General features: G+C 52.5%; 2 protein-coding genes across 4 annotated transcripts in view; both read left to right on the plus strand.

Moving 5' to 3' along the window:
• Window positions 1-2,377, plus strand: part of PIGS (phosphatidylinositol glycan anchor biosynthesis class S) — a 9,683-nt gene extending 7,306 nt beyond the window's left edge. Inside the window, exons 9-11 of the mRNA XM_023739697.1 lie at window positions 464-618; window positions 1,428-1,638; window positions 1,963-2,377. Coding sequence (XP_023595465.1) covers window positions 464-618; window positions 1,428-1,638; window positions 1,963-2,238 — 642 coding nt within the window. The 3' untranslated portion in view covers window positions 2,239-2,377. The remainder of the gene's footprint in view (window positions 1-463; window positions 619-1,427; window positions 1,639-1,962) is intronic.
• A 1,560-nt stretch (window positions 2,378-3,937) lies between these two features.
• On the plus strand, window positions 3,938-9,690 carry UNC119 (unc-119 lipid binding chaperone). Of its 3 annotated transcripts, none has more exons than XM_023739709.1 (5): window positions 3,938-4,204; window positions 7,759-7,872; window positions 8,339-8,441; window positions 8,614-8,849; window positions 9,082-9,690. In XM_023739709.1, exons 1-5 carry the CDS (start codon window positions 3,979-3,981, stop codon window positions 9,192-9,194), a joined length of 792 nt encoding a protein of 263 aa, XP_023595477.1. In that variant the 5' UTR covers window positions 3,938-3,978; the 3' UTR covers window positions 9,195-9,690. The 3 variants fall into 3 exon arrangements, with proteins under 3 accessions (XP_023595477.1, XP_004385432.1, XP_023595479.1); XM_004385375.3 differs by having other exon boundaries at window positions 8,614-8,786; XM_023739711.1 differs by having other exon boundaries at window positions 8,614-8,786; window positions 9,086-9,221.
• The last annotated feature ends 8,059 nt before the right edge of the window (window positions 9,691-17,749 follow it).

The raw sequence follows: 17,749 nt of genomic DNA on the forward strand, positions 1-17,749 counted from the left end.
CAGTTTGCACTTATTTAGGACTATTCTGTGTACACCTTAGATCTTGGCCCGCCCTATTTGTGGGAGTCTTGCAGGGTTGGGTAGTTTGCCTCCTCTTTTAGCATGGGAGTTTCTCATGGATGAGAACTCTAAAATGAGGTTTTAAAAATGTATTTTACAGGACTTTGGAGGGAATAGTTGAGGTACTTTGTGTAAATTCCTGATAGCTGTTGTTGTGTGCTGTCGAGTTGATTCCGACTCATAGCAACCCTATAGGACAGGGTAGAACTGCCCCATAGGGTTTCCTAGGCTGTAAATCTTTATAGGAACAGATCGCTGGGACTCTTCTCCCTTGGAGCTGCCAACCTTTCAGTTAGCAGCCAAGCGCTTACTCAAAAAAGTATTAGCTATACCATCAGGTTTATAGCTTCCAAAGAGCAGAGGTTATGTTTTCATTTACTCTCATGACCTCCAGAGTGCCTAGGGAAGAGCTATGCACAGTCCTGACATGTTGTGGCAACCTCCTTCCCGCTTTCAGGTATACAGTGTTGACCCCAAAGCCTACAATGCCTCGGGGCTGCCGGTGAGAGTCGAGGTGGACATGGTGCGAGTGATGGAGGTGTTCCTGGCTCAGCTGCGGTGAGGCCCTGGGTGTTCCATTTGGGGGGCATGGCTACTGAGATTCTGACCACAGTCTCCTTGGCTCTAGAGGGGGAATTACAATCAGAATGAAATCTTCCCTGCCAAGGACACCTGGGCTGTGCCTAGAGCCACCAGGAAGCCAAGAAAGCTTTCCAAGAACTGCTTCATCCTTTTTCTAAGTAGGTCCAGTTGCTCACAAAACCCATTTTAAGAAAGGTAGACATGAATGTCAGGTCCATGAGTTACGATTAGTTGTGCTTCAGAAAATAGCTATTAATTCCTATGCTAACTGATCGATTGAGAGTGGCTGCTTGAAGCCCTGTGTGTCTGGGCACATCAGAAAAAGAGTATTCTCCTGATTGATTAGCAATGTCTGGCATGGGTGTAGGCCTAGAGAGGCATCGCACACATGCCTTTTTGTTAAAGATGGTCCTGGATCATCCCTTAACTCTAAGCCCCAGTGGCCCCATTTTTCCAAAGAGAGGGTAAGAAAGGGCAAGAGGGTTAAACTAAGTTGGTGTTATCAGAAATTTTTTAGCCATGGAATCTTTCTTCAAACAAGATCTTGGATGGCCAATATAGAAACAGGTGAAAGTGGAAACACTCGGGAGGGAAGCAGAGTTTGGGGCTCTAGATTTCTTGGTGTTGCTGCTCACTCTTCAAGACCCTGAGACACTTCCCCACAACCCCTATGGCTCTGGGTAAGACCGAAATCATTGACTTAGGGCAGATATTCCAGGAATCTTAGCCATCTTCTCCCACCTTCTGGTCTCAGCCACCTTGATCTTACTTGGCTATTCCTACAGGCTGCTCTTTGGGATTGCCCAGCCCCACGTGCCTCCAAAATGCCTGCTTTCAGGGCCTAAGAGTGAAGGGCTAATGAGCTGGGAGCTGGACCGGCTGCTCTGGGCTCGCTCAGTGGAGAACCTGGCCACGGCCACCACCACCCTCACCTCCCTGGCCCAGCTTCTGGGCAAGATCAGCAACATTGTCATCAAGGACAATGTGGCATCTGAGGTACGTGGGCAGGGACGGGTTTCTGTGGCCTAGAACTGGAGAGGTCAGGGTGTGGTGTGAGCCATCTGAGGTCCAGGGTGTGTGTGTGGGCATGCCATCCTTGAGTGCCCCAGGCTGCCTCTAGCAGGCAGTGCCAGCCCCAGGAGTCCAAATGGGAGTGTGAGGTTTCAAGGCGACCCTAAGAAATTTGCACATGGCCCTTTTATACTCCATTTATCTTGGGTAAACTCCAGGCAAACTCCCTTGTGGGCTGAGGGCACACTAAGGCCCAGCCCCCTCCCCACCATGCCTAGGACTTACTTTAACCCTCTACTCCTTTCCTAGGTTTACAGGGCAGTAGCTGCAGTCCAGAAGGCAGCAGAGGAGTTGGCCACCGGACACCTGGCCTCTGCCTTCCTTGCCAGCCAGAAAGCTGTGACATCCTCAGAGCGTGCCTTTTTTGACCCCTCACTCCTCCACCTCCTCTATTTTCCTGATGACCAGAAGTTTGCCATCTACATCCCACTTTTCCTGCCTATGGCTGTGCCCATCCTCCTATCTCTGTTCAAGATCTTTCTGGAGACCCGCAAGTCCTGGAAGAAGCCTGAGAAGATAGACTGAGCAGGGCAGCATCTCAGTAGGGACCCTTCCTTTCCGGCCAGGATGGTAGGTGTTAGATTGAGAGGCCTGTAAGTGGGGCCTGCTGGGAATGACCTGTATCCAGCCTCCTCTGTTGTCCGTCCCACAACCAAAGTACAGCAGTCCAAGATGGATTCATCTTCCCTTTCCATTCCCCTGGCTAAGGTCTCCCTGCTTCCCCCCCACCCCCATACTCCCAGGAGCCTCAGGGTGGCATCATCTGGGTCTCCTTATCTGGCCTGAACTTGAAGGTGCCTGACTACCTCCCTCTGGGGCAAGGACAGCTTGGACTTCTACCCTGTATCTCAATGTGGCATCCTTCTCTTGTTACCGAGAAGGCAGCATTAAGGAAAGCCCTGGTTGGATCCCTCTGCCTGCCATGGTTTTCTCTGACCCCTCAGGGAGAACCCCAGCACTGCTTTGCTGGAAGGCGCCAGGCACAGGTCACCTCTGGGACTCCTCCCTTACAGCTCTCCTTCCTAGCTAGCTACACACCTGTTGGGTACAGCCAGACAGGAGTCCAGAAGGCAGCAGCTCAGGACTTGGTACTGCGTGTGTGGCAGAGGCTTGGGCAGTGTGGTACAGTGGGGAAAATTCCAGACTTGGAATCAAACAGGCCTGAATTTTGTGCTTCTGCACTTAACATCTGATGAGCTTCCTCATTTGTTAAAATGGCACAATGGTACCTCCCTTAACAAGGTGGTTGTGAAGATTAGATGTGATAAATCACGTGAAAGTGTCTGGCATATACTAGGCATTCAATAAACATTGGTTGAATATGAATTGAAATGATATGAAGTATGGCCATACTTTTAATTCTTCCTTTATATGTAAGTAACAGTTTTCTGGTATCTGTCTTCCTGGGCTCACAGGTCCACCTCGCCTCTACCTGGCCATGTGCCCTTCCTGCCCCTCTGTCCTGTAGGGTCCTGTGGTAGCTAGACACCTGGGCTGTTGTCCCTCTGGGTGTCCTGGGTTGCCCAACAAGACTGTTAGCAGGGAGCTGAGAGAATAGCTTGTACCAGTGAAGGCCCTCAGATACTAACTCATTCATCAGTTCAACAAAGGAAAAGTTACTGAGCACTGGTCGCAGTGGACTTCTGCTAGGTGCTGGGGGCATAATAGGGAACAAAGCAGAGTCAACTTTCACTTAGGTGATCTTTGAGGGGGAAGAGACTGAGCAAATAAAAATGATTTCAGTAATGTATTAGAAAAAATGAGCTGATCGGTTAATGACTGGGTGTAAGGGGTGTACTTTAGATTGGATGTAAGGGATGGCTTTTGACATTTAAGGTGAGACCAAAAAAACAAGAAGAGGTTATGTGGGGAAGAGCATCCCAGGCAAAGACCCGGAGGCTGGAGCTTGCTTGATGACTCTAGGGGCAGTGAGAAGGGCACAGTGACAGGAGCGCAGGTGTAAGGAGGAGAGGTAGGCAGGACCTCCCTAAATTACCTGTGAGAAAATGAAGCCCAGGGCAAGCCCTCACCCTAGCCGGGATAAGAGCCCTGGTAGGCGGTGCCCACACCCTCGGCCCGGGTGGGCCCCGCCGCGTGGGCGGAGTCAGTGCCGGACCCACCCCAGAGGAAGGGCCGGGAGGCCCGGGGCGGAGCGGTACCTGGGGCCCCGGCCGGGGGCGGGGCTGCGGACTCTCCCCCTTTCCCAGCCTCCAGCTGGCTCAGGCGGTGGCGGCGGCAGCAGGCGAGCCTCGGGCCCGCGAGGCCATGAAGGTGAAGAAGGGCGGCGGCGGGGCCGGGACGGGGGCGGAGCCCGCTCTAGGGGCCTCGGGCCCGAGCGTGGAGCCCAAACCGGAGCCGAAGTCGCAGGCGGAATCTGAATCCGGGTCCGAGTCGGAGCCGGAGGCAGGCCCGGGGCCCAGGCCGGGGCCGCTGCGGAGGAAGCAGCGGATTGGGCCAGAGGACGTGCTGGGACTACAGCGGGTCACCGGCGGTGAGCACCGGCGAGGAGAGCTGCCCGCGGGCAGCAGGGAGGAGAGCGGGAGTGGGGCCCCTCTCGGCGCGCTGAGCCCGGCCCCCGCCCCCTTCCCGGCTCTCCCACCGCTTCCCCTCCCCCTTTTGGGTCCCCTCCCCTACGTTTACTCCCCTCCCTCATGCCTCCAAACCCGAGATCTCCATGGCCCCCCTTTCCTTATCTCCTGGGCACCCCTCTTCTCCCTTTTGAGATGTATTATTTTGGGGGGGTTCATCCTCTTTCCCATGGTGAAGGTGGGGCAGCAGCTGCAACTATGGCCCCTTCCCCGCGGAGTCCTCAGAGCCCCTTGAGGCCTATCTCTGCACTGACAAGGAGGGGGGTGAGTACAGTCTGTCCTCAGCCCCTGCCCCTGGAGGCTAGGTGGAGACTGAGCTGCTTAGGTGGCCTCAAGACTACTGAGGTCTCCCTGACCATTAATGCTGTCACCCTGGAGCCCCCCAGGAAGACTGGGGCCATCCCTCACCCCAGGAAAGTGAGCAGGAAGCGTCAATGGATTGCCTCTGGGTCCTGCCAGGGAGTGGGTTAATGCCCCTGAGCCTGGGCCAGGGTCTGTCCTCTTTCTGCTGCAGGACCTAGTCTCCACTGTGTTAAGAGTTTCTGAGCTGCACTGGCTGGATTTGAGCCCCAGCTTTGTCACGTAGTTGGCTACGTGAGCTTGGACAAGTAACCTCACCTCTCTGAGCGTGTCTTCATCTGTAAAATGTTCATAATAACACCTACCTCATAGAGTTATTGGGAATATAAAATGAACCTTCTGACGTTACACAGTGCCTGAAACACTGTGCTTTGTAAATAGGGCTCGTTTGTCAACAATACTGAGGGCACCACAGGCTGCTCGTGGCTGGAGGCAGACAACTGAGCATTCAGGCATTCAGGACGTCACTATGGGCAAGGGACAAGGGCTAGGGGACTTCATGGAGAGGAGGTGGCTGAGCCTGGAAGAGCGAGAGGCATTTGGGGAGGCAGTGGCTCTCCACTTTGGCTTCATTCATCAGCAGTCCTGCTCTGGCTCCCTCTGTGACAGCTACTGTTGGGGCCCTTTCTATAGGGTGGGGGACAGGCACAGGACTGGACCTGAGCCCTGAAGCTGCAGGAACAGCAGATCCTAGGGCTTCCAGACAGAGCTGTGGAGGGGACCATGATGACAGGCCTGGGCCTGTGCAACTGGGTCTCTGGTGGCCCAGCTCCTCCCTCCTCTCCAAGCCAGGCAGCAGCCATTCTTGGCTGGGCCCCGGGAAGGCTGAGCTCCTTTGCTCTAGCAGGCACTGGTAGAGGGAGGGAGTCTGGAGCAGGCTGATGTTGGTGCCAGTTGGGCTGCAGTTGGCAATGGTAGCATTTAGGCTTCAGCTTATCTCTGGAGCAGAACTTCCTCATACAATGTCAGGAGCTCGTGCTGACCTGTCTGAGTTCTGGGTAACTTTTGTAACCACAGGGACTTTCAACCCATGTCCTATGTCCCCTGTGTCTCCTCGTGTGGAAGAAATGTATGGCCTGTAGAGATGGGGCATCTGTGAGTAGGGGAAGCGGCTTCATGGGAGCTCTTTCCTTTGCAGAACTGAAAATGGTTTCAGGGCTCTCTGCCCTGGCACCCCCTGCCTGGTCCCTTCTGACCCTAATCACACAGGTCTGAGGTTTGCTGTTCCTGGCTTATCGGCCCTGAATCCAGCTTAGGAAACTATTTGTGGCTGAAGGGAAGAGAGGAGTTGTGCTATAAGCCCCACTCTGTCTTCTTGTTCTGGCCTGACCCTGGCACCAGGCCTCATCCCTCCCTGGCAGAAGGGAGGGAGTGGCTGTGCTGTTCTGAGCCATGGGCATCCCCCGCTCCTCACTTCCTTGAAGGATGGAGGGGTTGATAGATTGAGTTTGCAGTAGGAGAGACTGAGGTCAGACTGCAAGAAGTTGTTACAAGTGAAAAGAGAGGCCCCAGAAGTGGGAGAATGGGGAAGAAGAGAGGGCCTTACTGGGGGCTGGGAGTTGGGTAACTAGGATTCTGCTCCCAGCTCTGCCACCTCCTTTCCCTCTGCCCTGTGCCTTCTTTCTATATCTTTAGACTAGTGCTTTTTGTGAAGATAAGGTGTGCACAGAATGGGGGTAGGGACTGCCCACTTCCATCCCCTTCCTCTCTCCCCCTGGGCTATTGTGGACAGGCTAGGGCTCAGGCCCCTTCTCAAGCCTTGTGTAGTCCCTGCTGGGCCCCGAGGTGACAGATGGCTGCCAAGAGGACTTCCTGGAGTGGGCTACCCCAGGCTTGGGGAAGAGGCAAGCCTGGGAAAGAGAGAATGACTTTACATTCACTTCCTCTTCCTGCCCCAGGGGAATAGGAGGTGGCCCAGGGGCCTGGGGGGTGATTTCCGGGCCTCTATGGGCCTCTAGGGGAGGATGTGATGCTGGGCAGGCTGAAAGCACTGCGCCCCCTACTGCACCTCTCTGCTCCTCCCTATTTGTTGCCAGGGCCTCCGGAGCACTTCCAATTGCTGCTGCAAGAACAGTGATGGTCAGACCAGGCCCAGCCTATTCCTGTGCTTCCTCAGCAGGGCCCACCACTGCTCTTGGTTCCCCTTCTGGACCTGAGAACTCCCCTTACCCTCATCCACGCCCCTTGCCACACCTGTCATGCCCTCTTCCTGGCCTAGCTATGGGAGTGGGGGAGCACCCTTCTCTATGGGGGCTGGCTCAGAGCCAAGGCTCCATAGATGATCTTCAAGGGAGGTTCCCTCTGCTTGATAAGACTTCCTCCCATTTGGAGGTCAACAGAGAATGGGAGCAAAGTTGGCTCCCTTTCCCCCAATATCCCAGGCTCTGGGCTTGAGTCAGCAGAGCTTTGGCTAAGCTGCTTAAGGGAGCTGGGCTGCATAAGCTGCTTATGGGGAGAGGTGGGGGCTGAGGGCGGTGAAGAGGACTGGTGAAGGGGTTGTTCATTTGCCCCAGTGCCACTCATGTCAGAGAAAGTCCTCTCAAGATCAGCCCTTGCCAGACACATCTACATATAGTGCCAGGGGCAGCTGAGTGGGGTAGGGGGTCTTCCAGAGAAGGACTGTGTCTCTCCCAAGGCAGAGCTATGTCACCCCTTCAGACTGAGGTTCCCAAGGCAGGTCTGTGTCTTCCCATTTGTGCTGGGGGATCTACATCAGATTGGAGACCATTTGGCCCAAAGCCCCCCAGCCAACCCTGGTAGGGCAGAGACTGGAATAAAGACCTTCAACTTCAGGATAGGAGGGAAGACGTGGGGAAGCTGGCCATGTCCTCTACCCCTCTCTGCCCTGACCCTCCCTGACCCCCAGAGGCCACTAGGATGGAGCTGTTTATCCCTCATCAGATCCCAATGGCAGAGCTATATCTCTCCCATACTGTGGGGGCTCCCCCAGGACAGGGTCTCAATTGCCTCTTTCTGGAGGGCAATAGCCCTAGGGGTCAGAGAAAGTAGTAGCTAATCTGGGGTTCCCCAGAAGCTGAGCTGGCTGGAGGGGCTTCTGGGCAGGCTCCTGCCTTGCTCAGTTGCCTGTCTCTCCTAGACTACCTGTGCTCCCCTGAGGAGAATATCTACAAGATTGACTTCGTCAGGTTCAAGATTCGGGACATGGACTCAGGCACTGTCCTTTTTGAAATCAAGAAGCCCCCAGCCTCAGGTGAGCCATCAGGGCGGGAGGTGGGCGATTGATGGAGGAGGCTGCCCAGGGAATCTTCAGGCCACAAAGCAGTCAGAGCAGAGCTGGGGTTTGGACCTCAGCCTTCTTTGGGGTCTCCAGGCAAGGAGGCCTCTGCCTGGGGCTGGGTCTCCTTTTCCTTCTCATCTGTCTCTGGAGTTGGCATCTTGGGAGGCCTGGCCTGCCCCCTGCAGGCCTCCCTGGGAATGGTGACTGCCGAGGCTTCTGTGCTCCCTGTGGCCCTGGGAGCCACTGTGGAAACTGGTGACCTGCTGACCTTTCTAAGTGAAAGGGCCATTCAGCCAGTGGTTTTGAACCCTCGCTGTGCATCAGAATCTCCTGGCGAGATTTTAAAAAATACAAACAGATGGGGGCCTTTGGGGGGATCTCTGGGCGGGCAAGGGCCCCAGCCTGAAGCCCACTGAGCCCCAGCTGGGGTGCATTGCAGAGCGGTTGCCCATCAACTGGCGGGACCTGGACCCCAATGCTGGGCGCTTTGTCCGCTACCAGTTCACCCCTGCCTTCCTCCGCCTGAGGCAGGTGGGAGCCACGTGAGTCACTGGGCCGTGAGTCACTGGGCTGGGGCAAGGGCTGGGGGCGAGGGCGAGGGTGGGAGTGAGTCCTTCCTGAGTTCTTCCTGAGCCTCTCTAAAGGGCGGTCTGTCCTGAGCCCCTCTGGCTGACTTCCAGGCCAGGGTCAGCCCTGTCGCCTTCTCTTGCTCAGAGTGGAGTTCACAGTGGGAGACAAGCCGGTCAACAACTTCCGCATGATTGAGAGGCACTACTTCCGCAACCAGCTACTCAAAAGCTTTGACTTCCACTTTGGCTTCTGCATCCCCAGCAGCAAGAACACCTGCGAGCACATCTACGACTTCCCCCCACTCTCGGAGGAGCTGAGTGCGTGGGCAGGGCCTCACGAGCGTGGGGCGGGGGCACAGACCAAGCTGACAGAGGGTGGGGGTGCGTATGGGTTGACCCTCCCTTTTCTCCCACCCTGTCTCTTTTGTCTCCAGTGACACCATATGCCCTGGTCACCATTCCTATGTCACCTATAGGGAAACGGGGGCTCAAAGAGGCTGGGGAAACTCTGGGGTCATTCAGCTTACGCCACCCCACTCCAGTCCTGAAGCCCGTTTATTGGCCTGGCTCAGGCTTCTGACGTTTTCCTGGCCTGACGGGGCCTCTTTTTCAGTCAGCGATATGATCCGTCACCCGTACGAAACGCAGTCTGACAGCTTCTACTTCGTGGATGACCGGCTGGTGATGCACAATAAAGCTGACTATTCCTACAGTGGGACGCCCTGACCACACACTGCCCCCAGCCCCAGGAGGCTCTGGACCTGGGCCCTGAGCCATGGCCTCCCCAACACTCACCTCTCAACCCCGGGTCTTCTGCTTGAGGAGTGCTCCAGGGCCCTCCACCCTGAATCAGTGTTGGGAGGGAGGGTGACTGATGTCCTCAGTCCAAGCCTCATGAAGTCCATGGGGTGGGTGGTAGGGGGGCTGTTTGCCTCCATGTCCAATAAGGCCTCCTATGAGAGGAACAACCAGGACTTCCGACAGCATAGGTGGGCCCTCTTGGGCCCAAGTTTCAGAATAGTGCTCCCCTACCCAGGCTGTGACTAAGTCAGAGCAGGGATCCCTCTGCCCTGACTGCCACCTCACAGACAAAGATCCTTGGTGGGGTCTGGCTTCCAGACTTCCCAATGGAGTCTGGGCCCTGGCCCCAGCCACCACCATCAGGGGCTGAGACACTGCCTGAGGTGTGGGAGGCACCAGTTGCAGCCTGTGTAGGGGCTGGACCAGCTGTATATAGTTTTCAATAAACTTTTTCCTTTTCTCTTCTCTCGTTGTGGGCCCACGTGCAGTGGCGGTAGGGAGTGGACAGGCAGTAAGGTGCTCAAGGTACTAAAAATCTTCCTCCCAGTGCCCTCAGACCCCTGAGTCCTCCTGTCCCCTGATCCTCTGCACCTTGACTCCACACTTGGCGTCTAGAGTCAGCATTTACATGCTGGAGCTGGAAAGGGTTTTTCCTTTGATCAAGAAGGCCCGCTAGTCAGGAGGGTTTGGTCCCAAAGTCACTGCCAACCCTGGCAGAGCAGAGGCTGGAACAAGGGCCTCAGCTCCAGGGTGGGAGGGAAGTGGTGGTAGGGGGAGGTGGGGAGGTGGCCTTGTCCTCCACCCCACTCTCCCTGGCCCCCAGAGGCCACTAGGACCACTGGGTTGTGCTTTTAGTCATTAGAGGGAATGTGGTCAGGGCTTTGGCTAAGGCCTGGAGCTGTCTCCTGTCCTCAGCTGCCTTGGAGAGCTCCCTGGCCTGTCCTTGGCTCCGTCCTGACCCCAGATCCAGAGGAGGGACACTTAGGAGGGATTTCAGGAGCTGAGGCAGGTGGAGAGCTCACCTCACCTTACTGTACCAGGGACTCTGGATACACCCAGTGTTAGCCCACCCTTGGCTGAGGAGTTAACTTTCAGAGGACTGGAAATGCTGGAATTCAGTTGAGATCCGTGGAGGCCCTGCTGGGTGCCAGGACTGAGCTGAACTCGGAATTCTAGAATGTGTGAGACACGGAGCAAATTCTTGTCCCTAGGATGTGATGGACTGAGTATACAAGGGAGGGAGACTTGTGCTTGGGGAGTGTTGGGAAGGCTTCTTGGAGGAGGCAGCACTGCGGCTGGGGCTTGAAAAATCAGGACTTTGATGAGAAGAGATGAGGGAGAGAATGTTAGACATAGAAAAGAGCATAAGCAAAGGCTTAGAGGCAAGATATGTCAGGTATAGTCAAGAAAGAATGGATATTTATGACCTGAAAGGAGAATGGATCTGTAGAGCCTTATGGCTTGAGTACTGGTGCTTCTGGGGAAGGTGGGAGCCACTGAGGAGGTTTAAGCAGGATTTACCTGGTCAGATTATTTCTGGCTGCCATGTGGAGGTGGATTGAAGAAGATGAGACGAATAATAGCCAGCATATACAGAGTGCTTTACATGTGTTGCAAATGGTTGACGCACTTGGCTGCTGACCGAAAGGCTGGAGGTTTGAGTCCACCCAGAGGCACCTCAGAAGAAAGGCCTGGTGATGTACTTCTGAAAAATCAGCCACTGAAAACCCTATACATATGGGGTCACCATGAGGTGGAATCAACTTGACAGCAACTGGTTTTTTGTTTTCACATGCCTTAACTCATAAAATGCTCACAATCATTTCTGAGAAAGGCACTTTTATGCCCATTTTATGTAAAATTCAGGCCCAGAGAGGTTAACTTCCTCAGCCAAGGTTGCACAGCTGTTAAGTGTCAGTGTTAGAATTCGAATACAGGTAGTCTGGCTCCAGAGTCCAGGCACTAAACACCCTAGAGGCATGAGGGCAGTGAGGCAGCTGTTGCAGGAATCTAGGTGAGAGATGAAAGGGACCTGAATTAGGTCAATATCCGTGGAAACAGACATTGATGAAGTTGAGATTTTTAAGAGGTGGAGGCCCCAGGAGTGATTAGATGAGGGCGTTGGGGAGAGGGATTCAGTTGAGGCTGAATCCCTGGTTTGTGGCCTGGGTATTGGGGTAGCTGGGAGTGCCATCATGGGGCTTGGGGATCAGGTTAGGTCCGAGTGGGAGCTAGCAGGAGAGGACAAGCTCAGGTTGGGACTTGCTGTGGTATGGCCCAGATGTCCTGGAGGAGATGACCAACATGAGACAGGAAATTTGGGCCCTGAAATCAGGAGGGGGCTGAGGGCTGAGATGGTGATATATTGACCACAAGGTGATTGCTGAAGCTGTGACAGGGACAGATTATTGTGATCCCCAGCTGGCATTTAGTGAGCAGGGGGCAGGAATGCCAAATGTCCTGCAATGCATGGGACACTCCCGACCAATGCTAATAGTGCCCCCTCCTGGGGAGGTGGTCACTGAATGAGAGCATGTAAGCCTAGGGAAGGCCAGCGTTTGAGAGCAGGGCAGAGCGAGAGGAACCAGTGATGAAGACTGCAGGATCAGCCAGAGAGGCGGGAGGAGAGGCCTGTATTGGAGGGATTGACTCGCAGTGGGGTTTTTTTTTGGTTTATGTTAGAAGCTAAGGGAAGAACGCATTTCGCCGTGCAAGTGGTCAGCAACTGTCAGTTGCCACGGAGGTGAGGGAGGGGCATGTGGGCGGGAGGGGGGATTGGCTTGGAGATGAGGCTGTATAGGAACACAGGTATAATGTTTGGTTGTAGATGTGGTGCAAGCCTGCAGAGAAGCTGTAGTGAGGAGGAGGGGCTGTGAAGCCTACACGGGAATCAAGAAGAGGCCCCTCCCCCACTGCCCTGATAACAATCCTCAATACAGCTGTTGAGTAGAGCTGGGTTGAAGTTCTACCCCCAGGCAAGGAGAGAGGCCCTGTTTTAAGTCCTGTCCCTGGAGCCAGTGCTAGGTTTGAACTCACTGAGGAGAGGCCTGTGTCCCTCGGGCCTGGAGGAAGCCCAGCTGAGAAAGGCCTTGGTCCCCTGCCTCCTTTTAAGCGTCCATGCCTCTGGCACTGGTCCTGCTGTTAACTGTGCAACTTGCTGCAGTTGGTTCCTGACATTATCCCTAGGAACCTAGAGGATCCCTGGGCAGTAGAAGGAGGGAGAAGACAGGGTGGGGGTGGGGCTCCTCCGGGCTCCGATGCTGATGAGCGGTTGGCCTTGAAGGAACAAATTCCTGGACAGCTCGGGACCTCAGATTCTGTCTCTGAAGTGGGCCAGTCATTATAGCATTGACCCCTCAGGGGTGTTAATGAGGACCCCACCTCTGGGTACAACAGGAAAACCCAAATACTACAGGGAAATCCACGGTTCATGCCCACTCCAGGCTGACCTGCAGGGTGCACAGTGGGGCTGCCAAACCAGTGGTTGAAGAATGGCAATGCTTCCCATCCATTTATGAAGAGCTGCTTTCCCAGCGCCTGAGCACCCCTCTCCTCAGCCTGGCCTCTCCCCTAAGAGCCGCGCTCCACATCCCCACCATCTGGCAGCTAGAACAAGGCCGCTTTACCTCTTAGTGTGGTGTGTGGACCTTCACTGGCAGTCTGCTGAAGCCTGTGGACTCTACAAAGTTGTTTTTATTTATTTATTTATTTTTAATACCGGTTTACAGAAAACATGGGCAATAGAGGAACAGGGTAGCCGATTTTCAACAGCTTGCCTTGCAAACTTAATATAGTATCCAATTAAGCTGATCCCAGGAAGGCTAAACTATCAATAATAGAATACTTTCCCAATGTAAGGAGGCACTCATGTACTTACTACTGCTCTCTTTGCCAAAGTGGCAGCTTGTTCCAAACCTACGTGCTTGAGCATTGCTTGACATTTTGAGTGCAGCATCCTTTTCCTTAATTATGTCTCTGCTTGTACTGTTTTACCTGACTGAATATTCACACACCTGAATTAACTGCCTTCCCCAAGACAAAATAGAACCAAGATTAGTCTTCCTAATCATGATACAGTGACAAGAAGTTCAAGCACATGCCTAGAGTTGGTAAAACAAACAAAAAACCCAAACCAGTTGCGGTTGAATTGATTCCAACTCATGGTGATCCCATGTGTGTCAGAGTAGAACTGTGCTCCATAGGGTTTTCAAGAGCTGATTTTTGGGAATTAGATTGCCAGGCCTTTCTTCTGAGGTGCCTCTGAGTGGACTTCAACCTCCTTTCAGCTGAGTTGGTGGGAGGAGCTTTATTCTGAGATCTGCATAAAACTTGATGAACCTGGCAACAAAAGTTAGTATATTGGTGGTAGCCAATGTTGTAGGATTTGTGAGTTGTTTTTTTTTTTTAGCTTAAAAATAGTTGAAACTATAAAAAACGAAGTCTAAATGGAGTGTTTGGAGCACCTTTTAGGTTTTGTGGAACACAGTTTGATAGCTGCTGCTGTAGTGGACAGAGTAAGTTGTGGTGTTACAGAGATTGAGATTCACAATTTGGGTTTGTGACTTACTGAAGGTCTTTGTGCAAATTGCCTCAACTTTCTGAGTCTTGCTTTCACTATGTGTTAAGATGGGTGAATTACAATTTACTTTTCATTGTTGCTATGAGGTTTAAATGAGATGAGTTTTGTGAAAGTACATAGGACAGAGACTGGTACACAATAGGCTATGGAAAAGGGTTCCTTTCTCTTAAAGCATGACCAGGCACCCGGTCAGAATCGTTTGGAGAATGTTTCTCTTCAGTTTGTGTACCCAACAGACCTCTCAGATCTCAAATTCAGATGTGCAAGAAGTATATATTTTCTTTAGTCAATCTAACCTCTGACTCCCACTCTACCATTTTGGTGGAAAATTAAACCTGTCTTGGCACTTGCTTCACCTCCTGGTTACCCAGTTTCTTGGCCTTCTCTTGGGGCACCAGAAGACCCTCCATTCCTCAGTTATCTGGTGTCTGAGAAGACACTCACTGTCCCAGCCAATCTGCTTCTCTGAGGTTGGGTCCTGGGCCTCCCATTCCCTCTAGATCCTGCCATGTTCTAGAGCTTTGATGCCTCTGCTCATGAGGACCACTGACCTCTTTTGCTGCCTAGGAGATCCTGTTTTTGCTCTGGGAGAAATCCCTCACACTTCAAACTCTTTCCTTAATTTACTTACTCTTCCTTTTCCATCAAATTCTCTTTTCCTCAATGTTCTTAGTTTTCTAACCCCACAAACCACAGGGATAAGAAAAAGGACTCCTGGGCAGGCACAGCACTGTGGTCATACTCTTTGGTGAGCAGATGACACCTTTGGGTGAAGAAAAACTCACCCCTTTCTCTGAACAGATGCATCCCCATCCCGAGGACATGCAGTTTGGCAAAGCTCCCCTGTGGCAAGATGGCACAGGATTTGCCACAGGCTTACATGAGAGAAAGGCAATACAAAAATACAGGAAACAACAGAAGTTAATCTTTGAAAATATTCTCTTGCTACACGTGTTTGGGTTTATTTTATGTAAGGAGAGAGCAAGAGTTAGGATTTAAGGGACAATAATAGACCTGAATATATGTGAGTAAAGTTTTTGAATATATGAAATATGTAAACTGAACCCTTTTCCCTAGAGTCCATTCCGACTCATAGCGACCCTATAGGACAGAGTAGAACTGCCCTATAGGGTTTCCAAGGCTGTAAATCTTTCTCTCGCCGAGCAGCTAGTGGGTTTGAGCCGCTGACCTTTCAGTTAGCAGCCAAGCACTTAACCACTGTGCCATCAGGGCACCTTCTCATAAACTGTATAGGAAACCAGTTACCGTATGTACAGTGAAACCTGTGACAGCCAGAACTCGACAGGACTGCCTTGTTTTTCTGGGTCTCGAAAGTTTTCCACCTTTGACAAGGTGCATTCTTACCACTTTTCTACCACTTGTTTTAGTGGAAAATATTTGACTTTTCCTTCTTTGACAGGTTTCCACCTTACACGGGTTCTGGCTTTTGCAGGTTTTACTGTATATACATATACATACAATTTATACATGTATAATAGATGTGCTATATAATACATAGTGATCCTATATATTATATATACTTTAAAACCTTACATATTATGTGTGTGTATATTTATCTTTCTATTAGCTATCGATCTATTTATCTAGTTGTTGTTATGTGTCAATTTCGTTCAGTTCAGAGTAGAACTACCCCATAGGGTTTTCTAGGCTGAAGTCTTTACAGGAGCAGATCGCCAGGTCTTTTCTCCTGTGGAGCAGTGGGTTTGAACCCTTGACCTGTCGGTTAGCAGCCAAGTGCTTAACCATTGCACAACCAGGGCTCCTTCATACTGAAAGAGAAAAAAAAAAAAAAAATATATATATATGTTTACATATGGAGCCCTCCTGGCACAGTGGTTAAAGTGATCAACTGCTAACCAAAAGGTCAGCAATTTGAAACCACCAGCAGCTCCTTGGGAGAAGGATGTAGCAGTCTGCTTCTGTAGAGATTTACAGCCTTGGAAACCCTGTGGGGTCGCTATGAGTTGGAATCAACTCGATGGCAGTAGGTTTGGGGTTTTTTGGTATATATATATATATAGCAACACCTGTAATGTGATATGATTTCTAATGACGTCACAGGTACTGCTAATGCTATTGCCACTTGTTGCCAAGATTCATAATTGAGGGAAATTCAGGTACAGATTCGTGAAAATGAAAATGTAATTTTTTTCCCATCCAAGTTTATGAACCTGTGAATTGTAACCAAGTTTAGAAACTTCAGGTTTAGAACCCTTGAGCAAAAAGCTAATTCCCCCCTTTCCCCCCCCCAAATAAGGGGCTTCCAGACCCTGCATCCATTCAGATTGTTTCTTGTTCAGCCTAAAACAATGGCTAAACTGTTGGTGTGGGGTGGCCAGTAGGGGGCACCATATGAGCGGAAGTGAGGGACTCATTTCAGAGTGGAGCTGGGGTCTAGTTTTAAGTCTGAGGGCCTGTCTGATGACAAACAAGCAAACACCAGATCCAAAGGCAAGCTGCTTGCCACCTGTCTTACTTGAGCTCACGCCTAGGTGTGCTGTGTGAGTCCCCAGCTGAGGGCCCCTGAAGGAGATGCCGTCTGCTCATCACCTAGGCTGGGAGTGTAGGCTGGGTTTGTCAGAGCGCCGAGGGTCCAAGGCAAGGAATTGGGTCCCAGTTAAGTCCTCCCACCAAACACTAGCACTTTCCTTGGAGGTTTGCGCATCACGATGATGCAGGCCCATAGTTGATCAGAGCTGGGGTCCATCATCACCTGTGGGCTTGGCAGAGGGCCTTCGCCTCCTTCCTGTACAGCTGGGTGGCTCTTCTTGGGTACACCAGCTGGCCTTGCTTTTCCCCACTCCCCAGCCTGCGCTGCCCCTGTAGCCTTGGCCTCAGCCCTAGAGCCTCTGGGAGGGAGGGTGCTGATGGAGGGCGGAGTTCTATTATGGGATCTTCCTCAAGGCTGTCCTCTGGGGCAGGCCTGCTCCTGGAAGAAGTCTCTAAGCAGAAGTCCACCTGTGGCTGCTCGGAGACCTGAGTTTCATATATGTAGTTTTGGCTCCAAACTCACCCACACCTGCCCCATCCCCTTTCAGGAAAAATTCAGGCATTTTGATGACATCAGCCACCTGAAGATAGTACCTGTAGGGTAAGTCTGAATCACAGAACCACCCTCCCAGACCAGCAGTGCACATAGCACCAGCGTATGCTCCATCCATGTCACCCTGAGCCCCACAGTGTGATCAAACTGACAGCATGTCTTATAGCTGGGGACAGCTGGGGGACAGGAAGACACAGCCTGGACAGGGCAGTAACCCCCTTCTTGAGTGGGGAGATAGTAGGGAAGTGGAAGGAGGAGGGGGCTTGCCTTAGAAGGAAGGGATGTAGGAGGAGGACCCAAGAAGGCTCATCCTCTCTATTCCTCTGTGCAGGCCAGCCTCCTCCTGCAACCCTTTGAAGTTCTCCTGGGAAGAGGCCCTGCCCACCTGCTCCGTCATCCATTCAGGGCCGCTCAGGAAGTCCTCCTAGATGTCTCACTCTTTGGATTTGGAAACTTCACAGCCCTGGGTGGGGGTAGGGTGACCTTACAGGCCCAGAAGTCTACAATCTGTGTGGCCTGGCCTTTCTGCCCAGGAGGAGAGGTCCAGAAAGGAAGGCAGAGTAGCCGAGATCACGAGGCACTTGCTTTATTCTTTCAGGACAGGGGACAGTGGCAGACCATCAAGGGGTCTGCTTGTGCCTCATTTGAACCTGGGGCCAACCTCTGGGGGTTCTTGTCACCCCTAGAACCAGGGTAAACTGAGGCTCCCACTTGGTGGGGTTTTAGCTTTACGGTAGGCAATGGTGGCCACCTGGGCCACACCCCCTAGCCCCAGGGGGGTCCCTTGTGCTTCCTGGGTATCCTGGGCCTGCCAAGCTGTGAAAGCTGGCTGCAGAG

Source organism: Trichechus manatus, unplaced genomic scaffold (genome assembly GCF_000243295.1).
Source record: "Trichechus manatus latirostris isolate Lorelei unplaced genomic scaffold, TriManLat1.0 scaffold00138, whole genome shotgun sequence".
Taxonomy (NCBI): domain Eukaryota; kingdom Metazoa; phylum Chordata; class Mammalia; order Sirenia; family Trichechidae; genus Trichechus; species Trichechus manatus.

Excerpts from the sequence above, each read along its gene's own strand:
- UNC119 (XM_023739709.1), top strand. The coding sequence starts at position 3,979 with ATGAAGGTGAAGAAGGGCGGCGGCGGGGCCGGGACGGGGGCGGAGCCC. Across the intron at positions 4,205-7,758 it reads ACTACAGCGGGTCACCGGCG|ACTACCTGTGCTCCCCTGAG; the intron begins GTGAGCACCGGC and ends TGTCTCTCCTAG. Across the intron at positions 8,850-9,081 it reads CAAGCTGACAGAGGGTGGGG|TCAGCGATATGATCCGTCAC; the intron begins GTGCGTATGGGT and ends CCTCTTTTTCAG.